Raw genomic sequence first — 17,463 nt, 5'->3', positions numbered from 1 at the left:
ATGTTTGTGAATATGTCCCACTTTCAGCCGTGTTGCATTTGACTGAAAACATGCAGTCGTTAGCTGCAGGAGGAGCTAATGCTAATGATCCGGTGTAATTGATGTGTGCCAGCAGCTATATTTGGAGCAGAACAGCTGCAGCCGCCCGCCTCTATCTCTCCAACTCTCTAACTCTGGTTAGTGGACGAGTTTGGATGTTTTCCACTGATCCAAATGCAGTTATTCTTGCTTTATAAGGCAGCCCATTCAGCAAATTGTTCTGTTTTCCATTTGGATTTCCTATGTGGGGGTCATGATAATAAAATAAATGATAGTATGGGGTTCAGTTCAGGTTTACTGGTCAATGTGATGTTGGAAAACTACTGAAGTGTTTTTTGTTATTGTAAAAGCAGACATGTTACAAACTCTGTTTAAAAAGGCAGATTTCCTCTGAAAATCCAGGATTTAATCCGCTGCCTGCTGGGTTTCACCCATGTGACAGCCAGTGAAATCTCTAGTTTACGCCGACTTACGTAACACCACCGCAGCGCCAACATCTGGGACCTCCTTTCCTTCTCACATCTGGGCTGGACTGAGCCTGGGGCTTTCAGGCAGGAGGTGGCCTATTACTCTTACAAAATTCAATTTCAAAAATGCTTCATTGACAGCTTAAATAATCTAATTAAAATATGTTCATTACATTTTTGCACAAAATTATTCTTAGATAATGAGATTTTGAGCTTCTTTCAGAATGAGCCGTTTTGTACCATGGCATGACAGACATCACAGATAGAAAGAAAAGGGAGTACATTCCTGCCAAAACAACAAAAAAACTGAATTTTTGTAGATTAATCTACAAAAATTTCTTGAAACAAGGAAATTACTGAGGAAGTTCCAAAATTGAAATTTTTCAGAAATTTCTAAAAGTTGAAAATTTTCTAATTTTTAAACAAAAATTCAAGTTTTTTCTAGGGAATTTTTATTATAAAAATGAGTTTTTTTCTAGCATTTTTTTCATCCAAAAAAGCATCTTATTTCCACAAAATGCTAGAATGTTTTTTTTAAGTGCTTGGATTGTTTTTAGAAGCAGATGAGACCCAAAGGGGCGTTCAAAAACTTGCAAAATTAAGACTAATAAATCCATACAAAGACAGAAAAAAGAAAATAAAATCAAAATACTCAGTCATTTATTTTGATTAGATTTCTGGGGTTTTACCTCTTTAATTTATTTCAGGTCTTTGTAACATGAGTTTCTGCCGATGGTCACAGACAATTGGCTACGTTTTTCTAATGGAGGCAGGAGAATGAGAGCCACTGATCCACAACAGCCTCAATGTCGTTTATGGAAACGGATGATGGCCAGGCACAAGATAATGTCTGGCTGCTGTCCCAGCTTTGTGCAGAATTGAATTTAAACTGCAATCATGCAAGTGCTTGGAAGAGCTTTTGGCTAACATTTTAACATTCACTGCCATGCTTCATGGGAGACACCAGTCCTCCTGCAGGTGTGGCCTCATGTCTGCCGTTAGACAACGTCCTGAAGACTTTGGGGAGTTTCTGCAGTTATTTAAAGATTTCTGACAAGAAGCTTGCCATATTTTTCAGAAATGGAAAAATACATGAGCATAGAAAAACAGTAAAGAATGTGTTTGTCAAACATTTAAAAAATAAATATATTTAATTTTGTGAAACTCTATGCATGATGCACCAGTTAGGCCACATTGCCAGTCCAAGAGCAAATTAATTACCTTACAATTTAGTTTTCCACCCAACATTACAGTACCTTAAAGTATTAATAGGGGAATTTTATTCACATTTGGTCATAATTACAAAATTCAATGTATTTTAATGGGATTTTATCTAATAAACACAATGTAGTCTGCATGTGTGAAGATGAAGGAAAATAATTATATCCATAAATAAAAAAAATGAAAATTGATCTTCTGAGTCAACAGTGTAAAATAATAATTTAAAAGTCAATTTATTAAAACTGGAAATAAATACAAATAATTTACTAAGCATACAAATTACTATGTACAGTGTTGGTATTGTAATAATACAGCAAATATTAATGTTTTTAAAATAGTTTTTAAGTTCGGTCTGCAATTTTGTCATTACATTGCAGACAGAACTTTATTTGGGCAAAATTATTATTATATAAGATATTATTATACAACAAAGATCTAACAACTTCATATTCTGGATTTTCCAAGTTAGTAGACAAGATTTATACATTTAAAATACTGTAAACTTCCTTTTGTCAGGAAGTTTACAGGTTTTATTTTTACTGTAAAAGTTTAAGGGATTTAATTTATGTTCTGGTGACGTGGGATGAGTTGTAAAATTAAATAAATTATGACAAAATTAAACTGCAAGATGGTTTTTATTTTAGATTCTCAATGATATAAAGTGATACGATTTTAAAATAAATAATCCTATGAAATTCTAAATTGAGGCAAGATTAAAAGCTGGATATAAATTAAACTAACATGAGCATTAAAGGAATAGTTACAGAAACGAATCCAAAATCTGCAGTGTTTGTGACACTGTCAGCAAACAAGCAGTTCACAGAAACACAAAATAAATCTTAATTTGTATTTTAAAACATAAATACGAAACGGAAAAGCAGAAATTGAATTAAGGTAAGTTTTTAACTCTGCAATGATATTTTCTGATAAACTTTTCATAATTTTAGTTTCTGATATCTCACCTCTGCTGTGGTTTTATTCCAGATTATTAGTAACTTTTACTTAATTGCTGCTTTTTGTGTCTGCAAAAATCAGAAATAAGAACATACCGCTATGAAATCCAAAGGTTTAAACTATCAACTAAACGACCAGTGAAATACACTGGTCGTATTTTTAAAGAGTATTTGTTATAAAACATCACAGGTGGCTGGGTGTATTTAGAAAAAAATCATTTATTACAGTATTTGACAAAACTAACAGTTATAATCAGCTACAAACAATCCAGGAAGTGAACACAGAGAATACAGCCTCACCGTCGGTAAGGAGAGAGAAATCCGTCAGACTGTCCTGCGAGTGAAAATCATCTGCTGGTGGAGAAAAACAGAAACAAACATCTGCCTGCCGAAAGCAGCGACCCACTTATGGAGCAGCACGGGGTCAATCTGGGGTCACAGCGACCGATTTACACCAAGAATAAAACATCCTCCCACAAAATCCCTCTGGAGTGTTTCTGATGCGAACGCGAAACTTCTGACATCAGGATTAGTAAAAATGTTAGAGTTTGAGGTTTTTCTCATGATGGAGTTTTAGAGCCATGCTAAGAAAATATAAAAAAATTTAATTGCAAAAATAAAGTCATAAAATTATAAAGTTATGTAACAACTTGAGTTAGTTTGGTTTTGTTCGCAGAATATGGTTTTATTCTCACATTATTTAGACCATTTTTGGATTACAACTTTATTATTGTTTTATTTTGACTTTATTCTCATATATTTGAAATCTGAATAAAGTTTCATATTTCGAGACTTTAATCCCAAAATATGATTTTATTTTTGTATTATTCCCACTTTATTCTCTTAATTTTATTTTTTAGTTCTTTTCTTAGCATGGCCCTGATGCTCCTTCATATTTTCCAGTCAAATGAAACCTTTGCTTTTCTGGAAACTTTCAGTTCAGTAACAAAGCGCCGTAAAGACCTGCTGAGTCGCAGAGATGAGATCACACTTCACCTGTAAAAATTTACTTTTTTTTATCTCCACAAAAGGCAACTTTGAGCAGAGTTGGAAAATTATTTAATCAACCAGTTTCTAATGAAACTTCTAATAGCTGTTGTACTTCCTGCTGTTTTTCTTTCGTTTGCCACTTTTCATGTTTTGTGCTGCTTTAAGCTGCACATTATTTTCACATTTTTCCCTCTTATGTGTTGAGTAAAAGCAGGAAAATGACACCAGACTGAAGAAAAGAGGCGTCCTGACACCAAATGCATCCTGAAGGTGCTGCACATGATTCACTTGGAAAATAAACTGGTTCCGATTCTGATGCATTCATGTGAGTAAGAGGGAAACTCTGAAAAACTTTGCTGCTCTACGACAGGAGATTCTGACTCTCACTCAGCTTGCCTCCTGCTCTTCTTCCTGTCGGTGGGTTTGAACGTTTACTGGCTGCTCCCCTCTTCCTCCTTCTCCTCCTCTTCCTCCTCCAGTTCCACCAGAGCGGCGTGCCGACTGGCCTGAGATCCCTCGACGAAAAAAACCTTCTTAATCACACCTGACTTTGGAGCCCGGATCGTGTGCTGCAGAGTCAAACACCAGCGCCGTCATAAACACGCTAAACCAAAGAACATTAACCTTTGACCTCTGATGATGATGCAGAATAGCTAAAGAAACATAAACTTTTAGAATGTTTTTTAATCATCATTAAATAATTATTTCATTCGCTTTGCATAAAAGCTGCATTACAATATCTGATTTTACTTTTTTTAATTTTCAATATAAGTTAAAATTAACTATTTTAACTTATATTTTATTGTAGAAAAAGACTGAAAAACAGAAATGATTCTAAAAATAAAGATTAATTCCTTTTTTTTATTTTTGCATTTTTTTTCTCCATTTTCCCTCCAACTTTTTAAAGCCGCCACAGCGCCCCCTGGTGGCAATCACTTCAGAAGTCCTGTGTAAACCGTTGAGTGTGTGTGTGTGTGTGTGTGTGTGTGTGTGTGTGTGTGTGTGTGTGTGTGTGTGTGTGTGTGTGTGTGTGAGAGCGGGTCGGTCACCTCCATCTTCATGGCGATCATGACCATCAGCGGGTCTCCAGCCGTTACTTTATCTCCAGCCTTCACCAGCACCTGGACACAAACAGGAAGTAGGTCAACACATCTGAGAGACTGAAATGTAATTTCAGACCTCTGCAGCCGCCTCGGTGCCGGAGGTAAACATTAATAAACTCAGAGATTCAAATAAATGAAAAATAATAAGGAGAAAATTCTCCTGAGTTGTAGTGCAAATAAGAGCAGCCGACTCTCAAAATCTGCTGTTTCACTGCTCTAACATTTTAAAAACAGACTTTTCTGATACCACAGCCTTAGAGGTGCCACATTATTCTTCCTTCACCAGGTTAGGATGGGTCTACAAAACATGCTTATTAATTTTTTCTCAGCAGCCATTGTAGATCGGTTAGAAACGTTGACCAAACCTGCAGGGTTCCGTTTGGGTTGCTAGGTAACGGGGCTGGGCCTGGCTGGGGTTGCTAGGTAACTAACCGTTACCTAGTAACCTCAGGTATAAAATGTATAAAATCTAAGACAATCAATAAGGAATAATATTAGGAATAATAAACCTTAATCACATTGAAACAATCCAAAGTAATGGTGTTAAAATACAACGTACAAAGAAAGTTGCATAAAATCTCTAAAAGTTGCTCTTGTGAAATTTTCTGACACAAATAAAAATAATTTTTGTAATTTTAACAGAAATAAAACAACAAAAAAATATCTATACTAAACTTCTACTGTTTTATTTTAAAAAAAATTATCAAAGTTATTTTGATTTGCTAAATGCCAGAAAACGATGCGAGACATTTTTTTTAGAATTCTTTTTATGTTTTCAGATTTTTCAACCACCCAAAAAAACAGAACTGCGTCTTTTATTAGGTGGTTTCAAGTGTAATTAATGTTTTCTAAATTTAATGTTATCCAAATTTAAGCCAGCATTAGATTGCACCCTTTTACCAAACTGTGCAGTTCAAATATCGAGTTCTGTCAAGGACTTTCTACAGAAATCAAGAACAAAGAATAATTAAAATTCAAGCATTTTTCAGGATTTCAAGCAGAAAATCAGCCACATGTACAGTCAGTATGTATGGAAAATAACAACTAGCGCCATGTTGCGTCATGCTGACCTTCTCTATGGTTCCCGTCATGGGGGCGACGGCGCCGCCCTGTTGGCCCGACCCGCTCACACCGGCCAGGTGCTTTGGCACAGGAACAGAAAGCTGAGCGCTTCCTTCCTGTAAGATTAGACCATCCAATCAGCTTCAGTCTTCAGATCAGATTATTTCAGTATTTTATGCGTCTACGTTTGAATTCCTACAATTTCTAACAGAATTTCTGATCTTATTGGTCCTGATTTCAAAAAATTTGGAATAAATCAGAATAATTGTGATTAATTGATCATTTAAATATTCATAAACTAGTTTAGTAACTGACTAGTTGTTAACTTGAGTGTAAAGACTCATAAAACAGCCATGTGCTGAAAACCAACCCCCTCCTCAGAGCAGTAATTAAGACAAAACTGTTAAAAAATATACATACACTTTACATTTACAACTAAAAACAATTCTCACTTCTCAAGTGGCAGCTTCACCTTCATTTGGTTCCAATTATGTAAAAAAAGATCAAGCATCTTTTTGCTATGCAATTACAAATAAATTAATTTAAGAAATAAACAGTTGAGCTCTACACTGTATTGGTAAGTCAAGCAAAAAGAGCCGAGTTTTTCACATGTTGATATTGAAGTTGAATTATTTGCTACAAAAAAATATTTTATTTCTTTGCATTTTTATGCATTTATAACATTGTATAAAATATGCTTAAGTTAAATGAAAATCCAGCAGAATGTGTTTTTTTGTCCGATTAACTGATTAAACATCAGAATGACCAACAGATTAACTGGTTACTAAGACAACAGTTAACTTGTGGCCCTGGTTTGGATGGTACCATGGAGAACAGGTGAACCGTGTCGTCCAGAACCACCAGTTTGGGTCGGGACTTCACTCCGTTCACGGAGCAGTGGAGGAACGAAGCGCCGCCCTCCAGCTCCACGGCGCCGGTCACATGGTACACCGCCTGTCCAACCTGAAGCCAGAACCCACAGGCTCACTTTCAAACCTACATATATTCACATATAGCATTTACTCTAAGCCGTATTTTTTAACTGTACACAAAATTAGAAGAAAAACACTTTTTCTACAAATTCCCATCTCAGAATCCCAAACGTTTCCAAAACAGAAACGTCCAGCTCTCTAAGTTTACAACGGCTCATTTAAAGGTTTTTACTTTTACAAACATCTCTGGCTGACAAATAAAAGAAGCTATTTTATTTAAATACGTATAAAAATAATATTACCCATATTAGAGCACAGAGCATAAAGGACAGACAAAGCTCTATTTCTAAGTTTATTTCTACCGTTTTAAAAATCTATTTAACACTAAAATATTGAAACTGTTGACGTTGATGTAAAAAGTTGTTTCATTTACTTATTTTTCTTCATTACCAGAGAACAGAATGAGCGTAGAAGTTATTATGTTGCTACTTATTGAACAATCTCACCACTAAAAATAGGAATTAAGTCGTCATTTCATAATGTTTCTCCTAAAACAAGAAGCTTAGAAAAAAGATACTTTGTTAAATGTCTTTAACTTACATGGCAATTTAAAAAAGCCTGGATTTGTTAGTTAAATAACTTTAATTCACAAAACAAACAAGTCACTCTTAGAAAAGCAGAGATGCTGACATGATTAATCACATTTTTATTGTAAAAGATCATAAGAAACAACTTTATTTCCAGTAATTGTTTTTGTAGATTAGTGACAAAATGTAACAAATGGTGGAGGAATCTAACAAATCTCAGGTAGATTATTCTAAAACAGCTAAAGTTTAATCTGTTTTAAGGCATCAACAAGGGTGCCAAGGAATTAATAGGTTTTACACTAATTTTTAATTACAAAATATAAAAAAAAAATAATAATTAAAAACAAATTTGTATTGAAAGAAGACTTTCCAGCTTACCTGCATTCTGTAGCTTCCATCTGAGTTATATGTGACGACAACATCGACCTCTAGAAATAATCAAGAAAAGGAAACAACTTAAACTCTGGTCTGAGTCACGTTCAGCACAGCGAAGCGTTTAAGTCTGAAGAACGGATGAACGTCTTAATGTTCATTCAAAACTAAACAGCAAAAAAACTAAGTAAATACCAAAACAATCCCACAGAACAGCTGGAAAACAGGCAACCAGCTGATTTTAACATTAAAACATTTTTAATGTTGATCAATCTGGTAAACGCCAAGAGATTTTTTATCAAATTTGGGGTTTTTGAAGACTTTTTCTTCTGTTTATTTAGAGTTTGAGTTCATGTTAACGATAAAATATCAGATTTAGATTTTTAATTATGAAAATAAAGCCATAACATTACAAAAATAAAGTTTTAATAGCAGAATGATTTTATGAGTGCTCAAACATGGAAAATTAATTATTAAAATTATTTGAGCATCTTGCAAAGTTATACTTTGGTACAAGTTTCATAAATAAGGAAATATTTAATCTTTGAAAACACACATTGAGCAAGCTACGTCAGGTCGCAATAATGTGACCCAAGCCTTTTTTCACATTAAAACAGCTTTTTTCTTCAGTATTTTGGTCTAATTTCTGGTACAGATGTCTTAGTGCATTTGAAATCAGACTAAACTAAATTACAAGCAACTTTTCAGCAAGACTTATGAGCTTGTTTCGAGAAAATCATTCCTGAATATTGATGAAAAAGTACTAATTCACTTATAGCTGGTACTTTTTCATCAATATTAAAGAATTATTCACCTAAAACAAGCTGATATATCTTTTTGAAAAGTTACTTGTAAGTTAGTTTTGTCTTATTTCAAGTATACTAAGATGATTGTTAAAGAATTTAGACCAATTTTGTGTTTTTGCAGTGCAGAAAGATGCCATAAATCAACCTCTGACAGTAGAAAACTGCATGTTTGTCACTCACTTTTGTCTCCCAGCTGCAGCCTCATATTTCTGTTAAACTGAATGTTGTTCCTCCAACCACTGCTGGAGCCAAACGGTGAGAAGGGATCTAAAATAAAAACATCAGAAACATTATCTTCTCTGCCTGTTTTTGCAGAAACGCCCTCCGTATCCTGCTGACCTGTGGAGGCCTGGGTGAAGGCCTCGGTGTGTTTCCTCTCCTGCAGCAGCAGGCCCAGGGCGGCCTGGCAGAGCGTCTCCCCGGACGGCGCTCTGGGAGCGGGGAAGAGGTCGGCGTAGTGCTGAGGGATGAAGCTGGTGCTCACGCGTCCGGCCTCGAACTCGGGGTGGCCGGAGAGGCTCAGCAGGAAGTCTATGTTGGTGTTCAGACCTACAATCTGACGACACGACCAGCAGCAGAGCAACATCGTCACATTCCTTCTAAATATGATTTTGTTAAATTTGGAAAATCGGATTTTGTATGCGAACAAAGTTAGTCTCTTTGAGATCAGATAACATAACTACAGTCACAAGGGCGCCCTCTACAGGCGAGTGCAGCAGTTTTATTAAAAACTGTCCTATTATATCGCGAGGAGTCATTTGAATAGTTTGCCAAATGACTTTGTAAGATGTTCTGCACTGCAGAAACAAAATCTTACCAAGCATTTGTGTCTAGTGTTTTAGTGCAAATATCTTAGTTAACTTGAAATAAGACAAAACTAACTTACAAATAACTTTTCAGCAAGTAGGAGATTGTCTTAAGTTAATATTGATTTCAAAATAATTAGTTGAACTGGAGGATTACGTCACTTACAAAATTACATTTTCCCATTTTATAAGTCAGATAATCTGCCAGTGGAACTAGTACTTTTAAAAATCTAACCTAAGCAATTATTCACCTAAAACAAGCTCCTACTTGTAAGTTAGTTTTGTCTTCTTATAAAAGTGCACTGATATATATATATATGCACTAGAAACTCAACCAAGCAATAGTTGGTACAATTTCGTTATTGCAGTGTAATTATAAAATATTTGGACATTTGGCAAAAATGTGGCTGTTAAATATGTAGATTTGTTCTATGAAATGTCTATTGGTTTGTAAATTAGTTTGTTCCACTGGAGTGAGATCTGAATAATTAATTATCAGACATGAATGTAATTAATTACTAAACTCCTTTTCACCAATTAGCATTTTTTGCTATAACCTGTATCATGCATCTCATTTTGAAATGTTAATGAGATGTTGTATATCGTCTCTGTGAAAATAAATAAACAGTATCTTACATTATATTGTCGTAAACAATATCTCAGTTTCTTCAGGGCAGCAGATCGGTCTTCTCCCCAAACTACCAGCTTGGCGATCATCGGGTCATAGTGGGCAGAAACCTCGTCACCTGGAACCACAGCAACAGGAGAGCTTCAGGTTTCTGCATATTAAATATTAAAATATCTGCATTAACACACGACAGCCCTCAAAATCAACTTTGATTATCAGCGCCATGTTTTTTTTTATCATGTTACAATTTTTCCTCTGCTTTTCTGTCATGATATAATCATGTATTTATATAACAGCTCTCTTGTTGTTGGAATGAGAGACGTTTACAATGTGCTGCACAGCCACTTTTTGAAACGCCAGAAAAGATGGAGTAACTTTACTACGACGTCTTAACTAGAGCGCCTTTACCTCAGATCTAACCTCCAACCCAGCTCCGAGTTTCCACTTCCCAGGAAACTGAAACGCAACATTTGGTGAAACTCAGGAACCTGGTTTGTGTTTATATTTTGAAACAAAACCGCATAAAGTCCATTTTGCATCCAACACCGGACTCTTTTAGGACCGTTTGTCCTTTTCGTTCTATAATATCACCGCCATCTTTAATTTCTGTACCAATGGCTCCGCTTAAGGATGACCAGCAGCGCCGTCTGCTGGATGGAGGCCAAACTACAACATTAACAGAAGCGCTAAGCAGAAATTATTGGAAATAATTTTAATCTAATAAACCACTAATCGATCATTAATCCTGTGTTAATACCTTCTCTGACGCCGGTTTCTATGCGGGTGTGCTGGTCTGCTGCAGGCGTGGACAGGTGCAGCAGTGGCCCCGCTCCAGGAAGGAAGTCGTTGTTTGGGTCCTCGGCATAGATTCGGGCTTCGAAGGAGTGGCCGCTTAAGGTAATGTCCTCCTGGAGGAGAGGCAGCCGCTCCCCCGCTGCCACCTGGACGAAATGTTTCATTAAAATAATTTACTATTGTCTGATGGGACCTGAGAGTGAAGTTGCCCCCCCTTTCATCTTCCAATCAGACAAAATTGGAGTCAAACGTTCGTGCAGCAAACGTTTGACTTTTGTGCTGCTTTTTCTTTGAAGATATTAATGAAAGTTAGAAAGGTCAATCAGCCTTCATCGTTACCCAAATCTAACAAAAAAAGTTTTGTTTGTGCTGCCATCATATTAAAGATAGGCATGTCGTGATAAACGATAAATCAATTAATCGCACGATAAATTAAACCGACCTCATTTTAATTATTGTCTTTATCGTCTCTTCCTGCCTTTTTTGCTTTCTGTTGATGACACTGAATGAAAAAGGCTCAACTCCGGTGCTCTCCACTGACCCTCCCTTCCTCATTTCCTTAGTCTAATGTCCAGCGCACACTACATGAGTTGTCGGCCCATTTCCAAAACCTGAGAGACACAATAACCGACAGAAATCCTAGGTATAACGGTTCTATCGGGTTCGTCGTGCCGTGTGGTTTTCAGCCACATGGGCACAAAATAATGGCTACAAGTCCAGTTAACTAATTTTAAAACCAGGCATTAATCAATGCTTTACTAGAATCTACCTGTGACGCATGTGGCTAGAGTCAGCGTAAAGTTCTGACTGAATGAAAATCATTGTAACTTATTTATGTCACGTTAACGAAGAACAGCTGAAAACCTACCGGGTTTATCAACTGCGGTAGCAATTTGGCTTCAACTCCTCCCCTTGTCATTTCTATATTCTTTGCACGAAATGTTGAATAAATATTAATGTTGTTTCCACATATCATCTCCGATGTCCGCTGGACTTCGGGTTGGGCCGTGTCAGCTGTTTGGGATTCCCCTCCGTAATTTCCCCTCAGAAAGCACGGAGGAGAATCCGGCTTTCTGATTGGCTACCTGTCACATTCAGCATTTAGCTCCCAGTCGGGGAAAAGCCCTGATTTAGATCCGAGCGGCCACGACGATCTACATCACACTGCAGGATGATCGGTTAGGAAATCCCCAGCGACAATCTTAGATCAGCCAACGATTTAAGATTATCGTGTAGTGTGAACTACTGCATTAGGTGGTCGGATGTGCCCGTCTTCTATATTTAAATCTAGTGATTACTGAAGGGCAATACAGACTTCATAATCTGCACTCTTTTGGTTGAATGCACTATTTATTTTCACTTTGGCTTCGTGTTGTTTAGTTTTTATTCAAGTACGTTTTCTGTTAATGGAGACTGAGAATCCATTTTATTTTTGTTTTTGGTTGTTTTGTTTATTTAGTTTATCAGTTCCAGTGTTATGTGTTCTTTTCAAAATAAAGTGTATCTATGGCAGGAAATCGCAGGCATTATTAGTCATTTCCATTAAATCAGTGTCAAAAGGGCTTGAAACAATATTATCGTCTATTGCAATAATTTTTTCGATAATTAATCGCTCAGCAAAATTTGTTATCGTGACAGGCCTAATTAAAGATATTAATAAAAAAGTTTCTTCACGGCAAAAGCAGAACAGTCAAAAACTGTTTGCTATACAAACATAGCAGAGTTGTTTGACACCAGATTTGTTTAATTTTGTAAACATGGACGGGGGGTAGAGGCTGACCTCTGATGACCTCTGGAAACTTTTTTATTACCATCTTTAAAACGATAACGGCGCAAATGTAGCACAACCATTTCACACCAATTTTGTTAGATTTGAAGAGAGTGGAGGGACTTCACTGCGGTTCTGATGGTAAACAGAGTCTGGGTTGGTGGTTCTGCCTCACCCGGAGCTGCCACTCCACCAGGTCGGTTCCTGTGATCATCTCACTGACTGGATGCTCCACCTGCAGCCGGGTGTTCATCTCCATGAAGTAGAAGTTGTGCTGAGCATCCATTATGAACTCCACCGTGCCTGAAAGATGATGAACAGCATCCATTACTGCGTTCCGTGACAGCAAAGAGGTTAAAGGTCGCTGCAGCCTAACCTGCTCCCACGTAGTTCACAGCCTTGGCTGCTCTGACGGCGGCTTCTCCCAGTTTCCTCCGAACATCAGGACTGATTCCAGGCTGAGAGGAGATTCAGAAACAAACAAAACAAACATGAGGTTCAGAACTGAAACACACTTAGACTCAATGTCTGAAGAGAGGGAGGGAAAAAGGAAAGAATGAAAAATTAAAAGGAAAGATGGGTGGGGAATAAAGCCTGGAAATATTTTTTCTTGCAGATCTTTTGGGTTTTTAATAAAAACTTAAATTCCAGATTTTTTCCCAGATTGCATAAAAACAAAATTCAAAATGTGACTAAAATCTGTTTATGCATTTTTATCATACAAATCTGATAAACGATGACCCAACATGACATGAACACGCAAACTTCTGAAAACACAACAAAGATCTAAAAGTCAATTATTCCTGGAAAGTTGCTCCTACTTCCTGCTGAATGAATGAATGAATGAATGAATGAATGAATGAATGCCCAGCGTTCCGTTACCCCCGGAGCCTCCTCGATTATCTTCTGATGTCTCCTTTGGACGCTGCAGTCCCTCTCAAACAGGTAGACGGCGTTTCCATGCATGTCCCCAAACACCTGAACCTCCACATGTCTGCAGGAAATAAATAAAAGGAAAAAACAGGCATTCAAACACAATCCAACCTGAAGTTAAACCTAAAGCTTTTCCTACCTGGGGTCTTCGACAAACTTCTCCACCAGCATCACGTCGTCGTTGAAGGACTTCCTGGCTTCCCGTCTCGCCGACTCCAGCTGCTCCAGGAAGTCGGAGTCGGACCGAGCGATTCGCATTCCCTAAAATATTCCAGGTTGTTTTATAGTGGCAATAGCTAAAATTATGAAATTCCCTTTAGTTAAAGGTTTCCTCTCACTTTCCCTCCTCCTCCACGGACTGCCTTGATCATGACCGGAAACCCGATCCGGGAAGCCTCAGCTTGCAGCCTCTCATTTGATTGGTCCTCTCCATGGTAACCACCTATGATTGGCACCCCAGCGGCAGACATGATGTGTTTGGATGTGCTGTGAATGAAAATAAGTTAATTTTTCTCAGGCTGTTTGAATATTTCCAAATAAAACCCAGGCGGAGGTGGGTCACCTCTTGATGCCCATGTCTCGGATGGCAGAAGATGGAGGTCCAATGAAGATGATTCCTTCCTGTTTACAGGCCTCAGCAAACTCTGTGTTTTCAGACAGAAAGCCGTAGCCTGGATGGACCGCCTGGAAACATAAACACATTTAGCCAAATGTGAACCAAATCTGCTTTTTGGGGGATTTTTTGCCCAAATGTAACTAACATCCAGAGTTTGGTAATTATTTGTTACCTTAACTTGAGTAATTTTATGGGGAAAAAATACCTTTACGGGTATATTTTACTATGGTGTACTTTACTTTTACTTGAGTAATTTTATTAAGTATCGCAAACTTTATTTGAGTAAAATTTCTGCATTCCGATGTTTTCACAGCCCAAATAAAACCGATGTGTGTCACCTCCGTATGTGGTACTAAATGAGATGCATCGGATTGCTTTCAAAGAGTCTGTTTGGTCATGTCGCATTTTATTCGGTTTTTACGTCATTGACGTGAGACAGCCGCCAAAATTCTGCACCAGAAAAAGCTAGAAGCAGTAAATCAGGACGAAAACAACGGCTGAAATTTCTAATTATGAAAGAAGACATTATCTGATCTTAACTCCGAGTCAGTGAAGGGCATCCCATCAAATCCCAATCCCGCCACTCCGAACAAACTTCCCTACAGAAATTTTAGTAAATTCTCCACAAAAAGCCGTCGCTATTAGTTCTGCTTTACTTTTATTAGCTTACTTCATCTTGTTATGATTTTATAACGATACTGTCGGCAACCATTGATGAACAAACTTTAAAAAAAAATCGATCTATAAACGGTGGAATCCATCATTACTTCCGTAAACAGAGCGCTGACGTGTGACGTCAATGTTCTTCTTCTGCGCATGCGGCTTGCTTTGGGTACCTGAGCCGTTAACACAGAAGTCTGATTTCGGTCGGAAAAACGAAATTGAGTATCAAGGCTTGCTGTGTGAACGACGTAGCCTTAAGTTACAAAATACACATAAAAAATAACATTTTAATTGAGAAGCGCTACTCACATGTGATCCGGATCTTTTGGCCACTTCCAGAACTTTCTCCATGGAGAGGTAACTTTGTTGGGAAGGAGGCGGCCCGATGTGGTACGCTTCATCCGCCTGCAATAAACAAACTTAAGACCTGATGAAGAAGATAATATAAAAAACAAGAGTATTATGAAAATATATCTGATCTATCACCATGGCAACGTGCATGGAGTGTCTATCTGCGTCGCTGTACACCGCCACAGAGCGGACGCCCATCTTTTTAGCCGTTCGCATCACACGGCACGCAATCTCTCCTCGGTTGGCGATCAGAACCTTTTCGATTCTTCCCACCTCTGCAGAAGTTCAAGAAAAATAATCTCTATTTATCTGGAATCCTTATAAGCACACATTTATTTTGATTATCATAAAGACATGCTCAAGTATTAGGTTTTTCCATTATAAAAGAATAGACCTCTGCATATTTTCAGGATTTAGTGATTCATAGGAATACACTGTAATCCCATAAAGTTTCAATAGTCCCAATAAAATGTCCAATGTAAAATAAATACTAAATTATTATTTGGGGACTATTCACAAATTATATATAAAGTGAGAATCAGGACAAGAGTTTTACATTGCAGAAATATTCATACCCTTTAATTTTCTTAACATTTGACAATACAAACATGAACTACTTTGTATTTTTATTAGGATTTGATGTGACAGACTAAAACGAAGTATAGTGCATAACTGTGAAGTAGAAGAAAAATTATACATGGTTTTATTTTTACAAATATTAACCAAAATAGTTTGTAACTGTCCACCTTAACTATGCCTCTCCTAAATCAACGTAAGCCCAGTGACCAGAGGATAGCTTCAAGACAGCAAGTTTAAAGATACATTTGGAGCTACAAAGGACTTGTTTAAATCAAAACATAAGTATGGCCTAGTCAAAGTTCAAACCTAAATTAAGTAATTAAGTACTGTGACAGCACCATTTTGAAAAACCAAATGAGTCCCTAGATGTGTTGATAGAGACATGCATCAAAAAGGTGGTTCTATGAAGTATCGACTCAGGGGTACTGAATAAAAAACTTTTATTTTCGTCTCACAATTATGCACTTTGGCCAGTCACATTAAATCCCAACAAAGTACTCTGAAGTTTGTGGCTGTAACATGACAAGTGAAGTTAAAAATCATGATTACACATGGAGGTCAGTCAGTGAGATTTCTGTTTTTAGAAATTAGAAGGCATATAATTCATCTGAATGTTTTATATTCCAATTTCTGTTTTAATAAATGAAGTTCAATAAAATCATAGATGCGATAAGCTGACCTGTAATCATATTCATAGTGATGATTATACATCACTCTTATGGTCCAGGAATTAAATCATGTGATTGTTCTCTCACCTCCTGAAACAAACCTCACTCCTCTTTTGGTCCATAACAGCTTCCTGAGGAAGGAAAACAACATTCTGGGTTTAGTTTTTAATCTACATCGTTGTGAATCTGAAGGATGATAAAAGATCACATCTATGTGGCTAAGACATTAGAACAGATAATTTAAGCAAGAAAACCTCCAGATGTCAGAAGTAAACAAACTGCAGCAGCTACTTTAGCATTCTGCTAACTTTATTTAACCTTGCTCAGTTCATCTCTCATCTACTGGTTTTCACAGTTTGAATTACATCTTAATTCATGGTGGAAAAAGCAAATTCAATTAGAGGAGATAATAAGTTGTGACTGTTGAAAGATGAATGATGGTTTTTAGAGCGCATCTGAATCCTTATCTCAGATAGAGGATAAACTGCGTGCAAACTCGAAAGCTAACACTGAAAAACTAACAATTAAAACGGAGGAATGTTGAGAATTTCTAACCGAAGTTAACCTGGTAAACTGTTGTACTCACTGTGTGAATATCCTCAGACCTTGCAGTGTTGGAAAACTCAGAATAACTGCAGCCATTGCTACCAGCTGCTGCTAAGGCTACAGCTGCTAGCTACCTGTTTGACTGAGAGAACAGCAGAGGAGCAAAACGCAAAGCTTTAATCTAAAAACTAATTATTTACAATCAAATCCAATAGCGATATCTGAAAAAAGCTCACTTAAAGAAGAAATGAACCGCTGTACAATTAAGTCTCATTCAACATGTTCGATTTAGCTTTTTAAAATTTTTATTCATTTCAGACCCTACTGAGCACCCGTAGAGTGTTCTAGCCAATCAGAAAACGCGCTGCGGAGGTGGGGAGGATGATGTAGTTACAAAGTGTCAACACAGGAGGGGGGTGTTTCTCTGTTCCACTGATGGCAACGATAGGAAACCAACTCAAAACTTCCGTTTTGAATATTTAAAATATAAAATATTAAATATAAATATTAAATAATAATTATTATTGAATATTGAATAATAATTATTAAAAAAATTAAATAATAATTAAATATTTATA

The 17,463-nt window shown here is 36.9% G+C and overlaps 1 protein-coding gene across 2 annotated transcripts; it reads right to left on the bottom strand.

Annotated features, from left to right (window-relative positions):
- Positions 1 to 2,879: 2,879 nt before the first annotated feature.
- On the bottom strand, positions 2,880 to 17,233 carry mccc1 (methylcrotonyl-CoA carboxylase subunit). Of its 2 annotated transcripts, XM_088004684.1 has the most exons (20): positions 17,122 to 17,233; positions 16,926 to 17,027; positions 16,427 to 16,470; positions 15,228 to 15,367; positions 15,051 to 15,146; positions 14,025 to 14,146; positions 13,801 to 13,948; positions 13,602 to 13,723; positions 13,412 to 13,523; positions 12,906 to 12,987; positions 12,705 to 12,832; positions 10,724 to 10,907; positions 9,975 to 10,084; positions 8,872 to 9,088; positions 8,713 to 8,799; positions 7,733 to 7,782; positions 6,661 to 6,798; positions 5,844 to 5,951; positions 4,720 to 4,791; positions 2,880 to 4,239 (listed from the first exon to the last, which is right to left on the bottom strand). In XM_088004684.1, the coding sequence occupies exons 2-20, from the start codon at positions 16,979 to 16,981 to the stop codon at positions 4,102 to 4,104; spliced, it is 2,154 nt and encodes a 717-aa protein (XP_087860810.1). In that variant the 5' UTR covers positions 16,982 to 17,027; positions 17,122 to 17,233; the 3' UTR covers positions 2,880 to 4,101. The 2 variants fall into 2 exon arrangements, with proteins under 2 accessions (XP_087860810.1, XP_014861103.2); XM_015005617.2 differs by having other exon boundaries at positions 16,926 to 17,232.
- Positions 17,234 to 17,463: the final 230 nt, after the last annotated feature.

This window comes from Poecilia mexicana, unplaced genomic scaffold, assembly GCF_051168715.1.
Source record: "Poecilia mexicana isolate PSO_F unplaced genomic scaffold, ASM5116871v1 scaffold_4, whole genome shotgun sequence".
In the NCBI taxonomy this organism is placed as follows: Eukaryota; Metazoa; Chordata; class Actinopteri; order Cyprinodontiformes; family Poeciliidae; genus Poecilia; species Poecilia mexicana.
The sequence above is the reverse complement of the archived record's forward strand: the minus strand, read 5'-3'. Positions and strand labels throughout refer to the sequence as shown.

What these genes read in the sequence shown, in the direction of transcription:
- mccc1 (XM_088004684.1), bottom strand. Translation starts at nt 16,981, where the DNA reads ATGGCTGCAGTTATTCTGAGTTTTCCAACACTGCAAGGTCTGAGGATA. An exon ending in ACTCCATGCACGTTGCCATG is followed by an intron (nt 15,147 to 15,227) that starts GTGATAGATCAG and finishes TGTTTATTGCAG; the next exon opens with GCGGATGAAGCGTACCACAT. An exon ending in TGATCGCCATGAAGATGGAG is followed by an intron (nt 4,240 to 4,719) that starts GTGACCGACCCG and finishes TTGACTCTGCAG; the next exon opens with CACACGATCCGGGCTCCAAA.